The 21,553-nt window shown below is 36.8% G+C and overlaps 1 protein-coding gene across 2 annotated transcripts in view; it reads left to right on the top strand.

The window, feature by feature from the left end:
• Positions 1 to 21,553, top strand: part of ANKS1B (ankyrin repeat and sterile alpha motif domain containing 1B) — a 422,725-nt gene that overhangs the window by 110,867 nt on the left and 290,305 nt on the right. For both annotated transcript variants that reach the window (XM_075058028.1, XM_075058030.1), the window contains exon 10: positions 13,076 to 13,241. In XM_075058028.1, the coding sequence (XP_074914129.1) occupies positions 13,076 to 13,241 (166 nt within the window). The remainder of the gene's footprint in view (positions 1 to 13,075; positions 13,242 to 21,553) is intronic.

Genomic DNA, 21,553 nt, shown 5'->3' on the forward strand with positions numbered 1-21,553 from the left:
TATGGGAAAATGGGGGGGGGGGGGAATCAGTTTGAATTGCACAGCAAATGACTAGCAATAATGCATAGCAAATAGTTTTATACATGAAAGAAGTTCAACTTTGTATTAAAAACTTCATGTTTGAACTTCAGCTGCTTCATATCAGAAGTATTAAAGCAGTGTGTTAAAACTTGAAAATTTATGTAGAAGTTCCTGGTTATTCTGACCAAATTGGGTTCACTGTTAGTATTACATTTTTTTGGGGAAAAAAGCCATCATGAATACTTTGTATTTGTTGTTTCTATGATAGTAACAGGGGGAAAAGAGTTCATAGACAAAAGGCTGGTATTTGAGGTATCTGGAGTTAAGACATCAGTTGAGTGGTGATACCTAGGCACTGTGATTACTACATGGATTTACTACATGGGTTAGCTATTAAGTCATGCTGTGGTAAGGTTACAGTTCTATGAAGGGCTGTTTGAAGACACTTGACGTTTTGGGACTTTTTTTGAGCCTAGCAACTTTTTTTTCTGTTTTGGTTTTGGGGTTTTTGTTTTGTTTTGTTTTGATGGTGGTACAAATATATTTGAGAATAACCGACAAGCTAATACTGGAAACTGTGAGGGATTCATTTATTTATTTTTCCTTTGGTTTAGTAGTAGGGAAATTCATGGCTTTATTGAATAAGTCCCTGGAGAAGTTTGTAAAATTGATAGAACCTGATTTCCTTCTGAAGTAAACACCCCACTGACAACTGGGCATTTAAAAAAGAACAACTTTGTAGCCTGTAACTGTGAATTCTCTCTTACTGTACAAAAGAAATTGCCTGCCTTGAGTTTAATGTCATGTCTGGCTGTTGTATTTCACTGAAAACTTTTATTACCAGTATCCATTATACTGAGTCTGAAAATGAGATAAACCCTCCTTCAAAAAATTACTTAAGCCTACTTAAGCATAATCGTTAATGTGGTTAATCCCGTTTGGGCTTCCATACATACAGAACTTTATCGGGAGACACTTATGTGTTCACAAAAATCCAAACGCAGTCTAAGGCTAAGAGTTTTTTAAAATCCAAACCTGATTGTTATGATTTTTCCACTATTAATAATTCATAATTAAGATGAACTCATGAATTGGAAGTCAAAATGAAACTGAATTTAAGGAGAGTCCCTATTTGAGATATCAAAGGGAAATATGTAAGACTACATTGTTGCTTGTGTTCATGATAAGGTATTTTGGATTTGTTTGATAGAAAATGTGGTCTGCCAATTCTAGTCAAATAAGTCTTTCCACTTTAAGGTCTCTCAGAAAGGCAATTCAGCTAGGAAATGAGGAACATCGTGTTTTATGTTATTCTACCTAGAATGATATTAATCATTTGTATTGCTGTAGATTGCAAACACTCTATTCACTTTCCAGAAGCAATAAGCAGCCTTGATCCATAAAATCTCACTATCATACATAGAAATAACAGTGATACTACTAATAATATAGGGAATAGTGGTGTTACTTTGGAAAAAGAGGGAGATAGCATTTAAAAAAAAACATTTTATAAATGTCTCTCTGTGTAACCATAACATATTGCATTTTGCAGCATTTTTCAACATAAAGGATATAAGTGTGAAGAAATTGAGGTAAATTAATAAATTGACAGTATCAAGTTGACTGAATTATTTTTGGAGGTGTTATACTTTTATAGCATCCTAATTTTTTATTTACAACATTCTATACTATGAAAAAAGAGAGGAAATAAAATCTGTAGGCAATGTTAAGTCATGTTTAATTCTACCTAATTTTTAATTTAGCAAAATTGAGTCCATAACTCTTAGGCAGTGTTTTAGCCTACCTAATTGTCTAGGTACTTACAACCCACTAGCTTCGACCCTGATCAGCCTTTATGTTTAGCAGATACTTAAGTTCTATATACATGTAAAGATTTTTGAGTAAACTGTTGTAATCTGTTTGTATGTGGATAGGTGCCTAAATTCTGCCTTATTCAGATTGGTTTTGTAGAGTTACTGGTTTTGCACTGTGATGAATAAATATTGACAGCAGAAAAGTTCATTCAGAAACCCATCTGGGTGCTTGTGCTCCCTACATCAATGAGAAAGCGTGGACATCTCTGAAGATGTTCAATTGATTGCTCTTTTATGTTGAACAAGAAGCCACTGGAAGCCAACCAGCGTGAGACACAAAGTAGAGGGATGTGTTTAACTACATCCCTAGCTTTTGAGTCGAATTTGTGCACAAATTAAACACCAGGGCACTTACAGAGGGTACACAGCTGACAAAGCAGGCAGCCCTCCCTCACTCCTTTCTGCCCACTTCCAAAGTGGACAGCCTGAGTGCATCTTTTTTTTTGTCTTTTGAATGTAATAATGTTCTATTGTAAAGTGCACAAACAATGTTTGTGCTGCTTCTTAAGGACAGCTATCTTAACATCTTTCTCCTAAGGACAATTATTTCTCATCAGGACTGTATGACCAAAGAAGAACTGCAGGCACTCCACAGTTTGGACTGGAAGTGGCTAGAATCTCATTATTGACCCAGAATGAAAGATCTACTGGCAAGCGTTCCCTGTTGTCTGGCTTTAGGTGGTTCCACATGCCACGCAGGCTCTGAGTAGCAGATCGCTTTTCCTGACCAACTGTTTCCTCATTGCAAAATTATGAACGGATCTTGAGTTTGCAGGTTACTTAAGTGTATGTTAACTTTAAGCATTTACATGGCTATTTTGAAGTTGAGTTACTCGTTTGTTGAAATATAAGAAATTACTTGAATCAGAACCTAGAGCAACAGCATTAGTAGGCAAAGAGTTTTGTGTAATTTTTACCTTGTTTGTGTGAAACACTGACATAGTAGTTTGCATATGAAGGAAGGTCATGCAGCATTAATAGAGAATACCTGTAGTGAAAGTATTATGTACAGCTAGTGTGAGTGCAAATCTGGGGCAAGATTCCTTAATTCTGGCCAAATAGGTGTATGATTTTGTGGTAGCTGTTCTGAAACTGGAATCTTGCAATGAACCTATAGAAAGTTTTCTAAGTTCAAATTTCATTGACAACGTGACATTGGTTACCTTATAATCCTTATCCACTTCATTTTATATAATCTCCACATTCTCAGCTTCCATTGTGCAATAAGTAAGGCTGAGTATTTGCAATAAATAAGTAGTTTATCATACCATGGAAATCATTATAGTAACAATTAAAGCAGTAGAGCTTTGACATAAAACAGTGGGATTCCTTATTTAAAGAGCCATAAGGAAGTAACATGTTCATTAGCTGAATGTTTCTGCTTCAGTCATGAGTAGTGAATTAGGTAACTATATTCATGTATTGTCCTTATCTTTCAGTCTTAGCTAATTGAGTTCAAAATGGCCAAGTCAGTCCTCATAAAATTGCCAAGTATGTAGGTAGCATGATAAGATAGCACTGGATGATGGAACTTTTTGTATCCATAAAGCTAAATATCCATGTTCTGAATGTTAGTGGGGTTTGGCACGTTTTTGGCCAGGAAACAGCAGAGTTCATAGGGTTCCATTCAGAACTATGGTTCTGAACTGTGGTTTGAAATAGAAAATTACCGGGTTCTTTAAGAACATAGGAGATACGGATAACATTGTATTAACATTTGTCTACTACTACTGTGCATATTTCTCCTGTTGTAATGGAATAATTTATTTTATAGTTTTTAAATACTGATTCTAACTTACAGTATGAATTTACTTTCCCTCTGATTGTCTCTTACCGTTAGGTTCAGTTTTCATACTGCTGAAATACCATGCTTACCGTAGACAAAGGTTATTTGGTCCTATTTAATCAGAAAGTACTAACTTTTACAAACTTTGCTTGTATCCTGGGACCTTTAAAGAACTATTTCAAGATGTTGTTGTTCTGTTGATTTTGTATCTCATTTTCTCTTCAGTTGTGTACCAGATAAAGGTATGATTCACAACAAAGTTGTTCATTTTTGATAATGTGACTTTCAGTAACTTTAATATTTGGAAAAAACATTTTGTTGTTCTTTCTGTTTTACTGTGGGAGTGTGTGTAGGAGGGGTTTCTTTTAAGAGAGTTGTGGCTTACACTATTGCAATAATAACTTTTATACCAAACAATTAAATTTTTATTTCTTCAGTGTCAGACTGGAAAACTTTTAAACATGAGAGATTCCCTTTCCTGAAATAGCAAACATTTATTTGTAGTTTCTATTAAATCCATTGGGTGTGGCATCAAGTAATTGGTTTCTATTGTGCAAATTCATGAAAGTATTTACATTACTTCAGAACAAGATGCATGGGCAGATACAGCATATTTTCTAAAATGCACAGATTATTTGTAACAGATAATGGATTAACACACTTTGTTGGTAAAGCTTTCTTTTCAAAGAAAATGTCCTCTATAATGTCTCACTTTAGTGATGTTATCTGCCCTCCAATCAAGTCAGTTTACAGTTCTAGGGATCTTTTCTGTTTTTTGTTAATAGTGAAAATTGCTGTTCACACAGATGATGTGTTTTGCTTCCAGACCTACTTAGGTGTGTTCAATTCCTCTCTTGCCTCCATAGCAACCTATATATTTTTCATTTACTGGCACAGTAATTGATAGGAATGAAGCTATAAAATGGGAGAAAATGTCAGCCTGTCTGCTTAACATAGTGTGATAACTTTTTTTCTGCATTTGCTGTCTAGTAAATACTGACTCCACTTCAGGGTTTTTCAGTATCTAACATTTTCTATGATTTTGATCCTTATAATGTGAGGGATTGTTTTTACTTCATGTTCACTGCTTCTATTGGAAACCTAAGTCTGGTAGGCTCTACTAGAGTAGGAGACAAAACTTAAGAGCCGGACCAAGCCTATGGGTCTTTCGCCTGGGAGAAGCAGCATGAATGGTTCACTGCCTTGTGATCCAAAGGCAGAACTAGAAATTCTCATTCACTCTTTCTGTTCATATTTGACACCTACTCTCAGGCACGTTCGAAAACGTTAACCCAAAGTGGAAAATATTTCTTTATTGGCTTAGGGGAAAGTGATTTAACGGTGACTTTAAAAAAAGTCAGCTATCAGTCACATACTATTGGGATCACTGTAAGTCAAGAGATCTACCACTCCTATAAAACTGTTGTGATCCTTTTCTTACAAATAAGAAAACCCTCTTTTTTTTTTTTTTTATTTTTTTTTTTTTTTTAGTGAAGAGGTCTGATTATGTAACAAACTGATATTGTGTGAAATGTCCCTTCAGAACCACCTTCAAACCTTTGGGCTGTTACCAAATGAAGTCCAGAGCCTCACAAAGTAGACGGGTTTATCAGTCTCTGGTAAAGTAGAAAGCAGTTTCTTTCTTCTGACTACAGTAGGTACTAGAAGAGCCTTCCTCCTGTTGTTCTGTGTGTTTTGAACTTTGAAGCTGATGCCCTTGAAACTGTGACACTCTTCTGAGCCTCTTCATTCACTCTCCGAGACACCTTCTGGCCCAAACTTCTCATTTTCCAATGAATTATTTTATCTCTTACTAGAGAAAGTGTTGTATGAAAATAAATGTTTTTATGGGCCCTCCTTCATATATGACGTTCTGGCTATGAAATATCATCTGAATACTTTGACAAAGATTAATTAGTGGTTTTAATATCATACTTAGTAATGCATAACATTCTATTCTTAATTTTTTCATCCCGATTTATTTAATTTACCAAAATTCGCGCCATCTATTCAGCTAACTGCTTGTGTATGTGTGTTTAAAACCTAGGCATTAGAGCATAAGCAACTTGCATAGAAGTATTGTTTCCATGGAGCTGAGATTTCAGCTCATTTTATCTTTTTAATATAATAGCCTTTATTTTAAATAGGTATTTTCCTATAGCTTGATATGCAAACAAGACATGGGTTTTTTTGTTTAATGTTGTGGATGAAAACAGTGAAATAATGGGAGGATATTTAACCTGGAAATTACTTTCTAGTTTGTAATTGCATTTTGTTCATCTAAACTAAGAATCATTTATTAAACCAGTTGTTGTATTATGCTATGTTGTCACACACAACCGTTAGCATTTGCATAAAACAGATTATGTAGACTTGCAGTATATTCTTTGTCACAGTGACTTATTTATTAGAGGAAGCATCTGCTCTTTTTCATGGCCTGAGTGCTGTAGGCATGGGAAAGTATGTAACATGACTACAACAATCTAACTTCATCTGAAATTCTGAATATCAGCCAGATAGAATTATGAAAACTCTGCATAAAATATAGTGATATTGTTCTGCTGCTGAGGTTTACACTGCATTAATTATGCCCACAATTTACCCGTATTTTCAGACATTTATAGTTTAGGCTACGTTAGTGAGTTTTGTATTGTAAAGCTTTGTAGGAACCTTCAGCTTTCGGGGATTGACATCTGTAGAGTTTTCATATGAAATTTTAGATTCTAAACAAGATATGTGAAAATATGCATTTGAAAAGGAGAGGATAAATCTACATTTGTAGATTTATGCTATATAAGATATGCTATGTATTTGTGCTATGTAAGTAATGCCCACTTTTCCTCAAACACAAAGTTTGAAAAAGCAGATCTAACTTTTTGGAAGGGTTTCTGAAAAATTATGCATAATCTTTACATTTCTAACAATATAAAGATACAGGACAACAAATTAGCATGTTTTTTAAAATGAACATTTTTCTCACCTCTGTGGAAGGCTTACTGAAACTTATTCAAAAAGGCTGTTTCAGGTGCTGGAGGGAAAGAACTATTTCAGATAACTCTGGACATGTATTATTCCTACAACAGCAAACTCACTGTTTTAGATGCCTGGTGAAAGAGAAAAAGAAAATACCCTTTTAAAATCTATATTATAAATATTTTGTGCAGACCAGAGTAGATCCTCCAGTGTCATTACCCTTGAATGAGATTATTGGGGATTTTCCAGATTCTGTAATATATCATGAAGTGAACCTTATTATGTGTTCTATGACAAATTACATATTCAAGTGTTTCTAGCTGTCATAACAGTGAACATTTATCATAGTTTGACTCATGAAAAATTATTCTAATTACATGATACTATAAAAATTACTTTGGTTAAATTATTAGTAATAGATAAAAGTGTTTTTACTAGCCATAAAATTATAGTAATATTCTTGATTTCTTTCAATGAGAGGTGGTCAAAATAAATATTTAACTACCTAATTGTGTTTTGGGGTTATGATGACATAGGAAATACTTTCAATTGTTTTTGCTCAGTACATTATTGTGACAAAGTCACACAACACCCTTCAGATTTGGGCATTCTCCCCACCACTTTGCTGCATGTCAAAAAAACTATCCTAATTCTCTTCAGTGACTGGTCAGGATTTGTTCTTGCTTGAATTCTTGATTCCTCTCAGCAGCCTTTGGTTACTTATCATGAATATTTCAGTGTGAAGTGTCCCAATCCAACAATGTTATATATCAGTCTGTTTACAAACATCAGGAAGTATGTTTGATGCAAACACGTTCAGACTAGATAGAAGGAAGAAATTTTTTTATGATGAGAGTGGTGGAGCACTGGCACAGGTTACCAAGAAGTGGTCAATGCCCCGTCCTGGGAAACATTCAAGATCGGGTTGGACGGGGCTCTGAGCAACCTGGTCTAGTGGAAGGTGTCCCTGCTCATTGCAGGGGGGTTGGACTAAATGACCTTTAAATGTCCCTTCCAACCCAAACTACTCTAGAATTCTATGACATAAATGGCATAAATGCAGTAGTCATTGCTCACTCTCATGGTAATCATTAGCTTTGGGTTGACGGAGCATTTAGGATCAATAACTCTCCAAAGTTTTATTGATAGAAGTATCATAGTAATCTCTTGAAGAACAACTAGGCAGAATTTATCCCACTATGATGAAAGAAGAGTCACTTGGATTCTTCATGCTGGTCCTCTGGCATGCAGCAAGCCAAGGGAAAAGATACAATACTCTGGTGGGCCTCAAGGGCTATGTCAGAATTGAATAGTAATCCTTCATTGTCTATATAAATGAAAAAGAAATTTTCTGAAGAAGGCAGATAAATTGCATTCTTCCTTTCTACATTTATGAGAATATTTGTCCTTTAAAGTTTATTATTCAGAAGAAAGGAAACCCTGGATATCTTTCACTTCTTGTTCTTATATGTTTGCAGATAATCAATAATTATAGCCATAAAGTTTTCTTTGAAGTCTGAATTATCTGAAAATATAATTTAAGACCATTGAAACTGCCCCCTAATCATTCTCTTCCTAAACCAGTGTCCTTAATTTATGTTTTCAAGTATAAATATGCATAGGGGCATTCTTGCTCACCATACTTCCTAAAAAAAGTGCCTTAGGGCTAAAATAACTATTTCTTCTAATCTTTGTGATTCTTATTAGGTGTCTTACATAAATTGTGAGGACAGTTAGTGTTTAATGACAAGGAAGTAATATATCAAAAAAGAGACTTAAGCAAATCCAGACCTAGTAAGTTTTCAAATAACAGGATACAGTGTGGCCTTCAACTGTGAGTAGCCTAGACTCCAGGAGGTTCATAAATTTAGAATTTATAAGTTATAAATAAGTTAGTAATTGCCTGGTGAGACACAACATACCTACATGAATTATCACGGTGATGAATGAGATGTAACAGTACATCTTTAAAGAACAGTTTTTCTGCTGTTGCTCCTCTGGCAGTTATGTCTGACTCTGATGTGTTGTCCCATGTTCCAGGGAAGTAATAAAACTTCAACTGACCTGATTTCTGTAGGAAAGGAGATGGATGATAGGAAAAACTTTCAGTTAAATACAGATTCTCTCTTGTCAGAATGTCAGTTCAGATTAGATGCCTACTGAGCCTCTATCATTTTATTCTTAGGTCATACAAACACAAATTTGTATATGCTGCTTATGTCTGAGTCCTTGAGCATACATCATTCAGATTGATTCTTAAAAGGAATGCAAGAGTATCTAGAAGGCAGAAGCAAGAGTAGTGAGAAGCTTGGCAGAAACGTAGAAGAAAAGGCATAACTCAATATCACGCAGTTTTTGAAGATTTACTCGTGTTATGGAATATTGTTTCACGCTTGTATATAACCATTTGCAATCGCCATATAGATGCTTTTAGAAGCAAATTCATTCCCACTGATCAACAACCACATCCTCCCCGCCCCCCTTTATATTTTCTAGCCCTGTTTAGGTTTCGGATTATATAGGGATAGGTATTATACCACCGAGCATATGCTCAGAAGAGACCCAGCTGGCTGGAGGCCTCTGAGTTAAGGGACTTCTTTCTACAAGGCAAAAATCTAATTTGTATTTTATTGGTACAGGCAACTGTTCTTTAATGCTTTCCCAGTGACTCACCTGCTCTCGGTCTTCTCTTTTTCTGTCACTTCTATTGTGTATGTATTTTTATCTTTTCCACAAACATACTTATTTTAATGTACCGGCAGCCCAGGACATTACTGTTATGAAGTTGTAATTTCAAATAAGAACCAATTCTGACTTAATAGTGGTGGCCAGTTATGTGCGTCATCTTCAACTTCTTGGAATAGTTTACAGAAATTCAAGATTGAATCACCTCTAATTTAAAAAAAAAAAAAAACTTGGATTATTTTGATTTTGGGACTAAAGATTATTCAACTATAATGGAAGAGTATTTCTAGAAGGTTTTATTATGCAGATGAAAATATCTAGGACATGTAGGATTACTGTAGAATTACTGCTCTTTGCAGTGGGTGAGGTGAGACAACAGAACTGATATTATTGAGAAGAATGCTGAAGAGCTTTTAATCTTAGGAAAAAAACAGAATCGCATTGCTTGATGCCTGATATTAACATAATTTTGTCATCTGTGAACATCTAACTTAAATTAGTTTAGAGCTTAAAAATTTCTAGAATATGCTCAGTACCTGCAAAATAGAGAACATATTGCAGCAACCAGAAGACTTCGCATTGCTTGAGAAGTTTGGGTTTTTTTGCTACCTGTGCAGTTTTTAATTGAAGCTTATCATCTTCACTTAATCAGTTGATAGAATTCCAGACTTTTTAAAGTATTAGCAATTCTTTTTTGACTCTAGCTTATTTAAGTTCTGCTTGGCATACTATTATCATATTTGCTTTATTAGGGAGAGATTTGGGAAGAATTTACTTGTCAGTAATTTACATTCCAACCATTTTCTCAGTAACCCCATCATTTTTATTCATTCTTCTCTGACATTTATATTCTCGCAATCTTAATTACAGAATGTTGAATAACATTTAGCAGATCAAATTGGAAGTTAAGAGCAATTAGGAAAGGAGTAGAGTACAAAAGAGGGAAGATCACTATGTCGGTGTGACTACTTGGTGAGCCCTCACCTTGAATGCCATGTGAAAATCTGATCCTTGTCACATCACTGAGGACTGAGAGGGTGAGGGGTGACAGGGATGGTCAAAAGCCTGAAACAGCTGGGTGAGTAGATCAGAATTTCTCATTCCCTAAAGGAGAGGACAAGAGAAGTGTGACAGAGGTCTGTGAAATCACAAGGAGAGGATAAGAAAAGAACAACCATTCGTTGCCTTCTGAAGTACAAGAATTGGGGATTTCAAGCTTGGTGAGATAGCTAAAAACAAACGGGGCGCATGCAAGCTGTAAAGTGACGTGTGCTGTAAAGGCAACTTGAGAAGGTAATTTTAGAAAGTTTGATTGGTGGACATGCAAAACAAAGTCAGCACCTTTTGATTCTGAAGTGTGGGACCCTCAGAGGGTTGTAGGAGAAGTCCTGCTACGTGCTTGTTCTGGTCTTGTGCTGGTTTCACAGTTCTCTAAGCCAGCACTGTTGGCTGCCTTTGTAGACAGAATATTGGGTGACATAGACATAAAGTAGGATCTGATGTCTATTCTTATGTTTTATATATCAATTTTTAATTTTTTTTTTAATGTAGCTGAATTCAGGAGCTGAGCAGGGTTTCACTTTGGTGTTTGGTGACAATCTTAAGGCCGTGGTATTTCTTTATGGGCTTCTCTAGGCAGATTTACTATTACTAGGGGTTTGGCATTCTGACTTACTCTTATAGAAACTTGCATCTACAAGGATTAAACTGAAGTCTGCTGTTTTAGTCATTGCTTTGGTAAACAAATTTTTGCCTCTGACTTTTTACAGCAGACTTAATTGACAAGGTAGAAATTCCTTTTTTTCAAGGTGGGAAGGAATCCTCCTCTTGTTCTGCAGTTGCAGTTCAGCTGCTTTGATGCCTCCGTATTACACAGCGCAGTCTAGGGAGAAATATTTTCTATATGTATTGTGATAAAAAGGCAGGAATGTAATACAGAGTTAACAGTGCTGTTATTTATAAACTACAAGGTTTTTAAAGTTTTCTCTGATTTAAACCTAAGGTTTCAACTCATGCACATTTATTCTAGTGATAAAACTGTATTTGTAAACTTCTTGATTTCAGTTGTACTCTTACTAATAGCCATGCTGCTTTTTTTTTTTTGAGGATGTGGGCTACAGAAATAATTTTCTATTGACTTCATTTATGGAATGAGATCACTTAAGTTTAAAAAGTTGTATTTGGAGCTGCAGTAAGCCCACTTACAAACTTTTCAAATTCCTTGTTACATCTTTAGAGTCTGCTAGCTGAAACTAGTTACTGTTATTACATACCAGTAAGATTGCTAATGCAGAGAGCTTATACTCTGACTGACAGGAAAGGGTAAAAGAGGTAAAGACACAATCACATTGCTCTTAGGCATGTTTTTTGAACACTGGCTCCCAATCTTGTATTGTTTGCTAGTACATACTCATTTTTTATTACAAATTCTTGTTAGTATTCTGTTTATTTTGTATATTTTTTTTCCCTGTTCACTGTTTCCAGTATTCATTTTCAAGTTCTTTATTCAGTGGTGGTTTAACCTAGGATTTAAAATTTGGTTCTACTGAAGTTATCAAGTAGAATTTTGAAGTGGAGCTCCTGTTGCTGCCATCTCAAGCCTATCCTTTGAGAGGCCTTGAGTTATGACCAGATTGTGAACTCATAAAAAGTCAGGTCACAAAACAATGAGCAGGAAAAACTGCAAAAAGTTCGGTAGTATAACGATCCACTAACAGTCTAAATCATTTACCTAAAAAAGGGACTGTTATCTACAGCCATAGTTTACCTTGGGTAATATGAGGAGTTCTTGTTGAAGAAATTGTTATTCCACACCCTGTTCTAGTCATCACATTCTGCAATCATTTTCTGAGTAGTACTATGATAATATCGAACTGTCAGGGTGCTTTCTGGCCTTTTGCGTTTTATTACATCATATTTGATTTGTGTGGTGCTTGACTTCCCATATGTCCAATGTAAGAAAGATGTGGAAATATGTCTTTGCCCATGCAATTGCTTTCTGCTGGGATTAAAAAACATAAATCACAAATCTAGAAACTCTGGTGAAACTGTATAGTATCTTCTTATTCGTGTTCTAAAGCAGAGACAGTCTGCTTGATTGGACAGTTTAATGTACCAGCAAAACTTCTGACTAATTCCCTTTTTCCCCTCCCTCAACATTTGTTAATGATGGGGATTCACTATATATATGTATCACTGTTAAAGGATCTTGTGCCATTATTGCTGTTCACTCAAATATAGAGCAGTAATTAATCTTCATTCTCAACCTGGGATTCTGCCACCAAAATGTAGATGGCCTATCTTTAGCTTTCTTATATAATATAAACATATTGTAAAACCATCCCCAGAGAGAAAGTAATTGCAGTGGTTAATGTAATTGTCACTTGCATGAAATATAATTAAAAAATTGAATAAGAGACATCCCCTGAATTAGAATCTAGCAAAGCAGGTGTGGCAAGACCATTTATGTTGGAGCTTTTGCTAAATACATAGTTTGATGAATAAAGACGTATCTGTAACTAAACAAGAACTGTATTGCAGAAAATTTTAAAGAAACAAGTGCTCTCTTCTAGCATGCAAGTAATTCTTCCAGTCTGTTACAGTTTGGATTTCAGCAGAATGTGGTATTTAATTTGCTGAATTTTAAACCCTGCTAGCCAGAGTTATTGAACCTGGATCTTTTCCCGTGTCATCTGAGAAACATCTCTCTTACCTACTTAAATTTTTTGCATTTCAGGAATCTTATTCAAAGAAGAGAGGTTATGCATTGGAAGCAATACCCTCTGTACCTCTGGATGCAGTTTCTTCAGAAAATGACAGCAGTCTTTGTGATTCGATAGACATAGCAGTGACCAAAAAACCTTGTTCCCTAGAGATAGCAAGAGTTCCTTCCTCGAGACCAGGTAAATCGCCAAATAATCCTTCACATAGTCTTTGGTGTAAGTGTAATGTTACAGAAGGTATAGAATTATATGTAGAAGGTATAGGTTTATATTTTTAAGAATACGCTACTCTCTTTACTTATCACAGCATAATTATAGTCTTCTATAGCTACTATAAGAGTTTAATATCAGAATAAAGATTAACAGCAAGATGGTATAGAAGGGAAAACAAAGCAGAGGCTTAAATAACTTCCTAGATAAATACAAGATTGCAAAAAGCCAAATTAGATATCCGATTTCTATAAGCCCAGCCTTTTGCAGCAATCTATTTACTAACCTGTTTCTGGGTTTTTTTAATGAAATGCTTAGCAACAACATTTTACAACTAATTCAAAATTTAAAGTACTCTGTATTTTCATGTTACATAAAGGAAGATCTGCTCCAGTTTTGAAAATGAAACAGTGAATGAGAATTGATAGAAATATTAAATGACTATTTGGCAGACTGCTGTTTGTATTATACAGATTTGAACAGCAATGAGTTACAATAGTTAAAAAACAATAGAATTATGCTGAGTCAGATGAATGATATCTGTAAGGACTGTTTGCTCTCCAAAATTATATGCTCTCTTCCATTACCCTTGTTTGAACTCTTCATTAGTCACCACCTGGTACAGGAACTTCGGAATATAATCATTTCATGTTAAGTAATTGGACTGAGAGTCTGCTTTGACAAATGGCAGTTCTCAGCAGCACAGACTTATTTGAAGTAGGCAATTGACTTTTCGACCTGTGCTATCTTGATTATGAATCATGATTTGGGAAATATACAAGATTGACAAGATGATTGTTGACTAACATCGTGTTATCTATCTAGTCAGTGTAAGGGGAAGCACCTTCTTGATTTCACAGCTGAACTAGTATTGGAAGAGTGCCAGAGCTGTATCAGGCAGAGTATATAAGGGCCAGATATCCAGATACAGCTTTGGAATCTGCAAGGTGAGGTGGAGTGGATCATAATTCCCACCTCTTCATAAAATTTGGGCTAAAGAAGACTTGAGGGAACCTGCATTATGAACTGTGATCTAAGAGGTGGCACAAAATAGGATAGCATCTTTATAGCATAGTTGCACAGAGGTGACCAGAATCTGACTGGAACATCAGCATGACTACTTGTGTAACTGAAGGTTTATTTTGTTGATGGCTTTTTGGCTCTGATAATCTAAAAAATTAGCAGACTGTGCAGGACAATATTACGGGTTGTCATTCAGTAAAGCAAGAAAATGCCAAATTATCCTTGTTTTTCAGATTTCTACTTGATTAATCACCATAAACATACTTATTGCATTGGGAAGATTGCCATACCCCTACCCCATAAATTGGCCAACGGAGTTCATTATCTGCCTCCGTAGCAATAGGGCTCAACTACAAAGCTTTCCAGTGTAATTAGTATTAAAATACCAGGCTTTGGAAGTGTGCTGTCTGCTGAACATAGGCATTTTTCTTAGGCATAGTAAGTCCATTAAGATCACTATGAAAAACAGATCCTAAAAAGAACATTTTTAGGTCTTAATCTGGAAATATGCTTTGTGTACGGTTAGATATGGTGCGTATCAGAGGCTCAGAGAATAACCAAGGAAGCTGTAGGACATTCATGAGGGCACCCATCATCTTTGTAATAATAAGGTCAATGCGTTCACAACACAAATGTGCTATAATTCCTTCTGTCTTAGTTTTCCATATACCACTATGATCTTTTCCTCGGCATTTGATTGGGAAGAACATTTGGCTCTATAAATAAGCAGATTCCAAAATGTGATTTTATTTTAAGCTATAAATGTAGTAGTTATCTAACTGGCCTGCCTTGTAAGCCATATCTGTAATCACGTTGGCTGTTATACTACAAATGGCCCAAATGAAATGAACCATGTCGCTCACAGTTACAAGGTACTTAACACTATGCATAATTGTATGTGCATGTCAGCCTGCCACTTCAGTTCATACAGATTTATTGCTTGAATGAGTTATGTATGATTACAGAGATCATTCATTTAAAACATATCTAATTTGCGTGCCGTTTTTGCTGAATTTCCCTGTTTTTCTATCACTGAGACACGCTGACTTTGGGAATACTGTTTCAGATTGCTGTACTATGTCATGTGTAGAGATCATTTCAGAGCACAAGGCAGCACTTTGAACATAAAATTGCATCTGTCAGTCTCCCTTCCCTAGGTGGTAGGACACTCTGATCAGCTCTCCCCACTGTCTGGGGCATTACTACCTCTTGGCAGTAGGAGTGAGACTGACTGCACACAGTGATTGAAAATTCCCCTTTCCTATATTGAGAGGAAAGGTCATTCTGGCTGGCCTTTCAAGCTGTAGAGCTGCATGTTCTAACTATTATCTGCCCTGCCAGTAAACTCCTAACAGGTTGGGAGCAGTCACCTTGTCAGTCACCATTCTCTGATCTACTGGGGAAAAAACCAGACTGCTCTGTAGTTCTCCCAGAATAAGATTCAGGAAATTAAAAATAATATGAACTGGTAGGCAATAGCAGAGGATGAGAACTCCATGCACCAAATGGTAAAGGACTGTTAGGTATAAGGGAGAAAAACTGAACAGAAAGGAAATAAAAGTAGTCATAAAGTTTGTTACTTCCACTTCTGAAATCCTATGTTGTGTGAGTGTTATGTCTGTTTGCAAGAAATTAGGTTTATATGGGAAGAACAACAGTTACGTTATTGGTTTATGCTGGCAGTTAAAATAATTGCCTCTAATTAGGACTAATCTAAGAGTAAAAAAGACTGCATGTGTGTCTGAGTTCAAGTTCATCTGTTCTTTGTTTCTGCGGTAGATTGATAGGACAAGGTTGGCAGAGTGTGTTAGCATCTCTGTCTCAGTATCTCTGTTTTTAAACTAACAGTTAAGACTTGATTCTGAAATACTGCACTGAGACAAATTTTTCTGGTAAGTAAAAGATAAATATGGATTTAAAATTTCATAAATCAATCTCATAAAATTAATTTCATAAATGAATTGATTTATGAATCAGTCTTACTAATCTTTCTGTTGGGCTGTTCCAGAACAGTATCCTCATTCCTTAAATGAGACATTTCTACTAGTCATTTTAATTTTCAGACTGCCCTTCCGTTAAAAAAAGAAATCACATGATATATTTAACCTTGAAAAATAACCATAAAATTTTATTAGTTCATAACGCATGCATTAGTATTGCCCTTTTGATCTTAAGGATATAACTAAATTTTGTGAACTGTAGCAACAAATCATCTTGGAAAAGGTGTAAACTTTTAATAAATGGCTAAAGCTCAAGGCACTGGATAATTCTAATGCTAAAGTAGGCATTGTTAAGTATCTTCAAGAAGATAGTGTGTTCCCTGGTTTTGGATGGGTTAGAGTTAATTTTCTTCCTAGTAGCTGGTAAAATGTGTTTTGGGTTCAGTCTGAGAAAAATGTTGATAACACACTGATGTTTTCAGTTGTTGCTGAGTAGTGTTTAGACCAAGTCAAGGATTTTTCAGCTTCTGATGCCCAGCCAGCAAGAAGGCTGCAGGGGCACAAGGAGTTGGGAACGGACACAGCCAGGACAGCTGACCCAAACTGGCCAAAGGGGTATTCCATACCATGTGGTGTCATGTCCAGTATATAAATTGGGAGGAGATGTCTGGGAGGGGTGGATAGCTGCTCGGGAACTAACTGGGCGTCGGTTGGCGAGTGGTGAGCAACTGCATTGTGCATCACTTGTCTTTCTTGGGTTATATTTCACTCTCTTTTTATTATCTTCCTTTTCATTACAATTATTAATAATTTTTTTATTTCAACTATCAAACTGTTCTTATGTCAAGGCATGAGTTTTACTTGTTTTCGATTCTCCTCCCCATCCCACTGCGGGCTGGAGGAGGACTGAGTGAGAGGCTGTGCGGTGCTTAGTGGGTGGCAGCAGTTAAACCACAACAGTGTGTTTCTGATCAGTTTTCTAGTGTCTAGAATACTGGTAACAGAACTTTAGGTGCAGTACCATACTGCATTTGAGCCTGTGATGTTGAAGACCCTTATAGGCTTAACTTCCATCCTTGGTAGCTTGGCCATTTCGTACCATACTTCATAATGTCATACACTTTATTTAGCAGAAATATTGAATGAAACCTGAGCTATGTTACAGAAGAAATGTTAATAAATATATTATTTTAATTGTGTGTCCATAGCCAATAGAGAGATCATATCTCTTTCAGTCTGCCCCTCTATTTTCTACTGCAGAAACTCCCTAGGAGTGAGACCAGGTGGCAGTCTACATGCTAAATTTTTAATAGTGAATGATGACCAGTACTACTTAAAATATTTTTAGGTCTCATTGAGTGTCATTAGGAATTATAGAGGACTTTTCAAACTCTGTTTATCGTGAATAACTTAGTGGGGGAAAAAAAAAATCCTCCTTTGGGAAAGTTGATCTGTCCATGCAGATTAACAAAGGTTTTAATACAGAATCTCAATAACAGGAAGAGACACTGCTGTTCCTAAACTGCATGAAAATCATCCTTGGATAAGGGATTTCTAGATCAAGGAGCTATTTTTTGCAGTTATGTTACTTTACTGTGGCTGCAGGTCGAGGAGACCTGAGTGAGCCATCTTCAACTCTGGAAACAGCTCAGCTATAGCAATGCAGAGCTCAGGGTGGGCTGCAAAATCCACCTGAGGAATAAGGTAAATACTTAGGGCCCTCACTTATGCTGAGCTCTCAGCCACCACACAGTCAGCAACTCCCAAGTCGGCAATTTTAAAGACGGCTAGCTCTGGTACAATTACTCTACATGGGTACATCTAAGAAATGGCTTCTGTCAAGGGGATAAAAATGTCCTCAGATCTGTGATGTGTTGCCGCTAGCCTGTAGCAGGCAAACACAAGGCAAGGAGTTGAAACATAAAGAAAGAGATATCTTGGCAGCTATTCTGGTCATCTACCCAGCTAAATGTACTTTGGAGAAATCTTGCTGTTGTCAGTCATGATGTTTTTTTATTTAGAAAAATTATTTAATTTGTATTTAAATGCCAGTAACTTGTAAGGAGGACCATGCAAGATAATAAATCTGTAATTAATGATACCTTTTTCTTATAGCCTCATAATCACAGCAGGGAAACTAACAAAAAAAGCTTGTCACTGAATTATTGCAACATGTCAAACTGTCCCAAAGCTGGCCTATCTACTGCAATGTTAGGGGATTTTTGCTTTCTCAGCCTGGCATCCCTCTCCTGTCATAACAGTGAAAAGGAACCTGAAAATTTGTAGCCAGTGTGTCAGCTCACCTCTGCTTGCATTCTTGTGTCTACTGTATAACACTCTGTCAGCAGTCTCATATAGATATCTAGGAGACAATTCTTTAGAAACCTGAACTGAAAAATAGCTTAGCTGTGTTAACATTTTTATCAAAATTAAAATATGAAACTTCTACATAGTTCCCAAAATCATTAAATACTTGGCTTGGTGAATAATGTGCTATTTGTCAGGTCATCAGTTTCTGACTGACTTCAGTAACAAATACTTGCAGCATCTGTCCTGAATATTTGGACATTTCAGTTCTTCGGATCGAGACTAAGATAGCAAGTGCATCTTTTCTTGTTTAATGAATTTACGCCTTCCCTTCTGTGCTATTTCCTAGCTATAAGCAAACCTGTGCAAAGTGGCCACAAAAAGGAGCCATAAACACTGCCAGATATACAAAATTGCCTGGATGAATAGAATTCAAGAGTAGCCTTAGACACCCATGCTTCATCATTTCGAAACTATAATTGATCTGAAGGATCATGCACTAACCTTTCCAAAGTCCACTCTGCCAAATTGCTTCAAGCAGAAGGACTGCTAGTAGAGCTGTATTTCGTTTAAGCATGCTTTTCAAACCAGAGATAGCAGGATATAGTGCACTTAAACACATGACCCACAGTCTAACTCCTCGGGATTAACTACTTCCAGTGATCAAGAAAGATCATCTTGGCTGTGTAGAGAGAAGAACATAATAAAGGAGGGAGTCTTTTATCAAGCAGAGTGACTGCAATATATAACAGTTGGTCTAGAACCATCTGAAAATAGCTAGAGTCTATGAAATTAGGCTGATTTGACACCAACGTTTCTGCAGCAACTGATTGTCCGTGAAAGCTTTTGGTGGTGTGGTGCATCTTCGAGATCGTTACTACCTCCCTGCTAAGAGTGCTGAATTTCCCAATTACTAAGTCTCAGGCCTGATGCGTCAGGGAGCAGCAAGGGCCAGCTGCTCCCTCAGGGACGGGGAGGCAGGAACGAAGGGGACTACTATGGCTGACAGGGCAGGGGTCTCACTAGTCAAGGCCCTATCTCACCACCCAAGAGCAGGGCAGACCTAGAGATCATGGCCAGGTTCAGCCAAGAGCCCAGATCATCAAGCAAGTTTGTGCTGATCAGGTAGATCTAAAGTCAAGCTAGAAAGTCAATACGCAGCTCAGGATGAGGTCCAGCGATGGCCAGGAGGGTTCATGATGACAAGACCAGGTCCAAGGTCAAGCTGGGAAGTCAGCCCATGAGTTGGGGTCTGGATGCACAGGGCATGAGCATAAGCACAAGACAGGCTGTCCTTCGGCATGGCTCGGCCAGGAACTGAACGCCCCAGGCTGAGCCAAAATGGTGTCTCCAGGAAGGGGGACGTGAACGGAGGACCTCAGAAGGCTGGTCAGGGCCAGCAAAACTTATTAGTGCCTCAGGGCCTGACTTGATGTGTGAATGATAATCAATGTCCCTTCTTCTTCCATCTATTACTCAAGGAGAAAATATCTCCAAAGTATAGTTCATCTGTATGTTGAGTGAGAAGTGAAGAGCCACTCAGAGCTTGTCAATAAGGACCACAAAGCATAGGTGTGGATCGTACTGGGAGCCACGCATCGGTTTAGTGGAGTAGGTAACTCACAAAAGAGGCTTGTGTTTCCATAACAACCTGATAGCTGAAGTCTTTCTTAGGCAGCAAGTGGTTTCTCTTCTAAGTAATTTTTGGCCTTAGAGAAATGCTCGCATTATTAAGTAAAGCTTCCCAGTTCTCAGGGTGTTTTATACAGTCTAATCCCCCTTTACCTTTAGCACAGAAAAAGATTCATAGGCCATGAGAAGAACAATTAAAACAGTCTCACAGTGCCCTGATGTGATGAGGATACTCCCCTTAAAAGGAGAAAAGCTAGATTCTAGCCTTTGTGTAGTTCCTTTAATAAACCTCTCAAGATACATCTTAAAAACAGGTGGGGTTTTGTGCCTGTTACTCTGAGTAGAAGCCTGTTTCAGAACCACTGATTTCTGTGCTAATGATTAAGCAGCTTCTCATTTCCAACCTCAGTGTATTCATGGCCAACTGAAGTCAAGACTGAGGAACCCTAAACATACTGTCTTTGGCTCAGTCAGAGCTCTCTAGCAACTCTTCAAGAAGCAGTTTTGGGCAGCCCCTGAATGATTCTGAAAATCTCTTATTGCCCTCACGCATGTCTATATTTACTGCCTTGTCATGGTGGCTCGAGGACTCCAAAGGGTGGTAAAGCGTTGCATAGAGGTCTTCCAAAGGTGTGTACTCTGTATCGCAGTATGTTCAAGTTATTTTGTCTTAGTTCTGTACGTATGCATCCATGTGACGTACTGGCCTCTATAGAAATCTGGATGATACTATCTACATTCTGTGCCCTAATAACCTTCTCTTTTTCTGTATAAGAAGAGGAGAGCGAAGTTATGAGGATTATAAGACGACCTGAAGTAGTTGAACTGAAAAATAGATGTATTTTTTCAATTCAATGTTATATTTAGTCCAGCTGAAAATATTTTTTTTGTTTTGCTGTTTAACTGCTTTTTAGTGAAATTTACTTTAAAGTGAAAATTGGAAATTGCCAAACAGTTTTCAGCTGCGTTTTTCAGTCAATAACTTATTCATCATGAAATATAATGCCCAGCCTTAATTGTAAGACCTATGCATACTTTTTTCTCTGCTCTGCTCTTCTTTGTCTTCCTTTAACCTGTGTTTGAGCCATGTGGAGAGAATTTGGCTGTGGTACAGAATTTCTCCGTTTACTTGTTTTAACAGGTTAATTTATAAAGATATAAGGATCACAGAGCTTCAAGATACAAATCTTTGCCAGAACATAGTGTATTAGAAACCAAACTAACCTTCTCCTGACTGAGTTTCAGTGATGACACATTTCATATTTGTCATTCCTACTGCCACGGGACAGAGAGCACACTTCTTATCAGAAGCAATTTTGTCTAATGCACTAGCATATGTTTGCAGTTCAGATTTTTTAATTTCACTTGGCATTTTAATAA

This window comes from Buteo buteo, chromosome 26 (assembly GCF_964188355.1).
Source record: "Buteo buteo chromosome 26, bButBut1.hap1.1, whole genome shotgun sequence".
NCBI classification, from domain to species: Eukaryota; Metazoa; Chordata; class Aves; order Accipitriformes; family Accipitridae; genus Buteo; species Buteo buteo.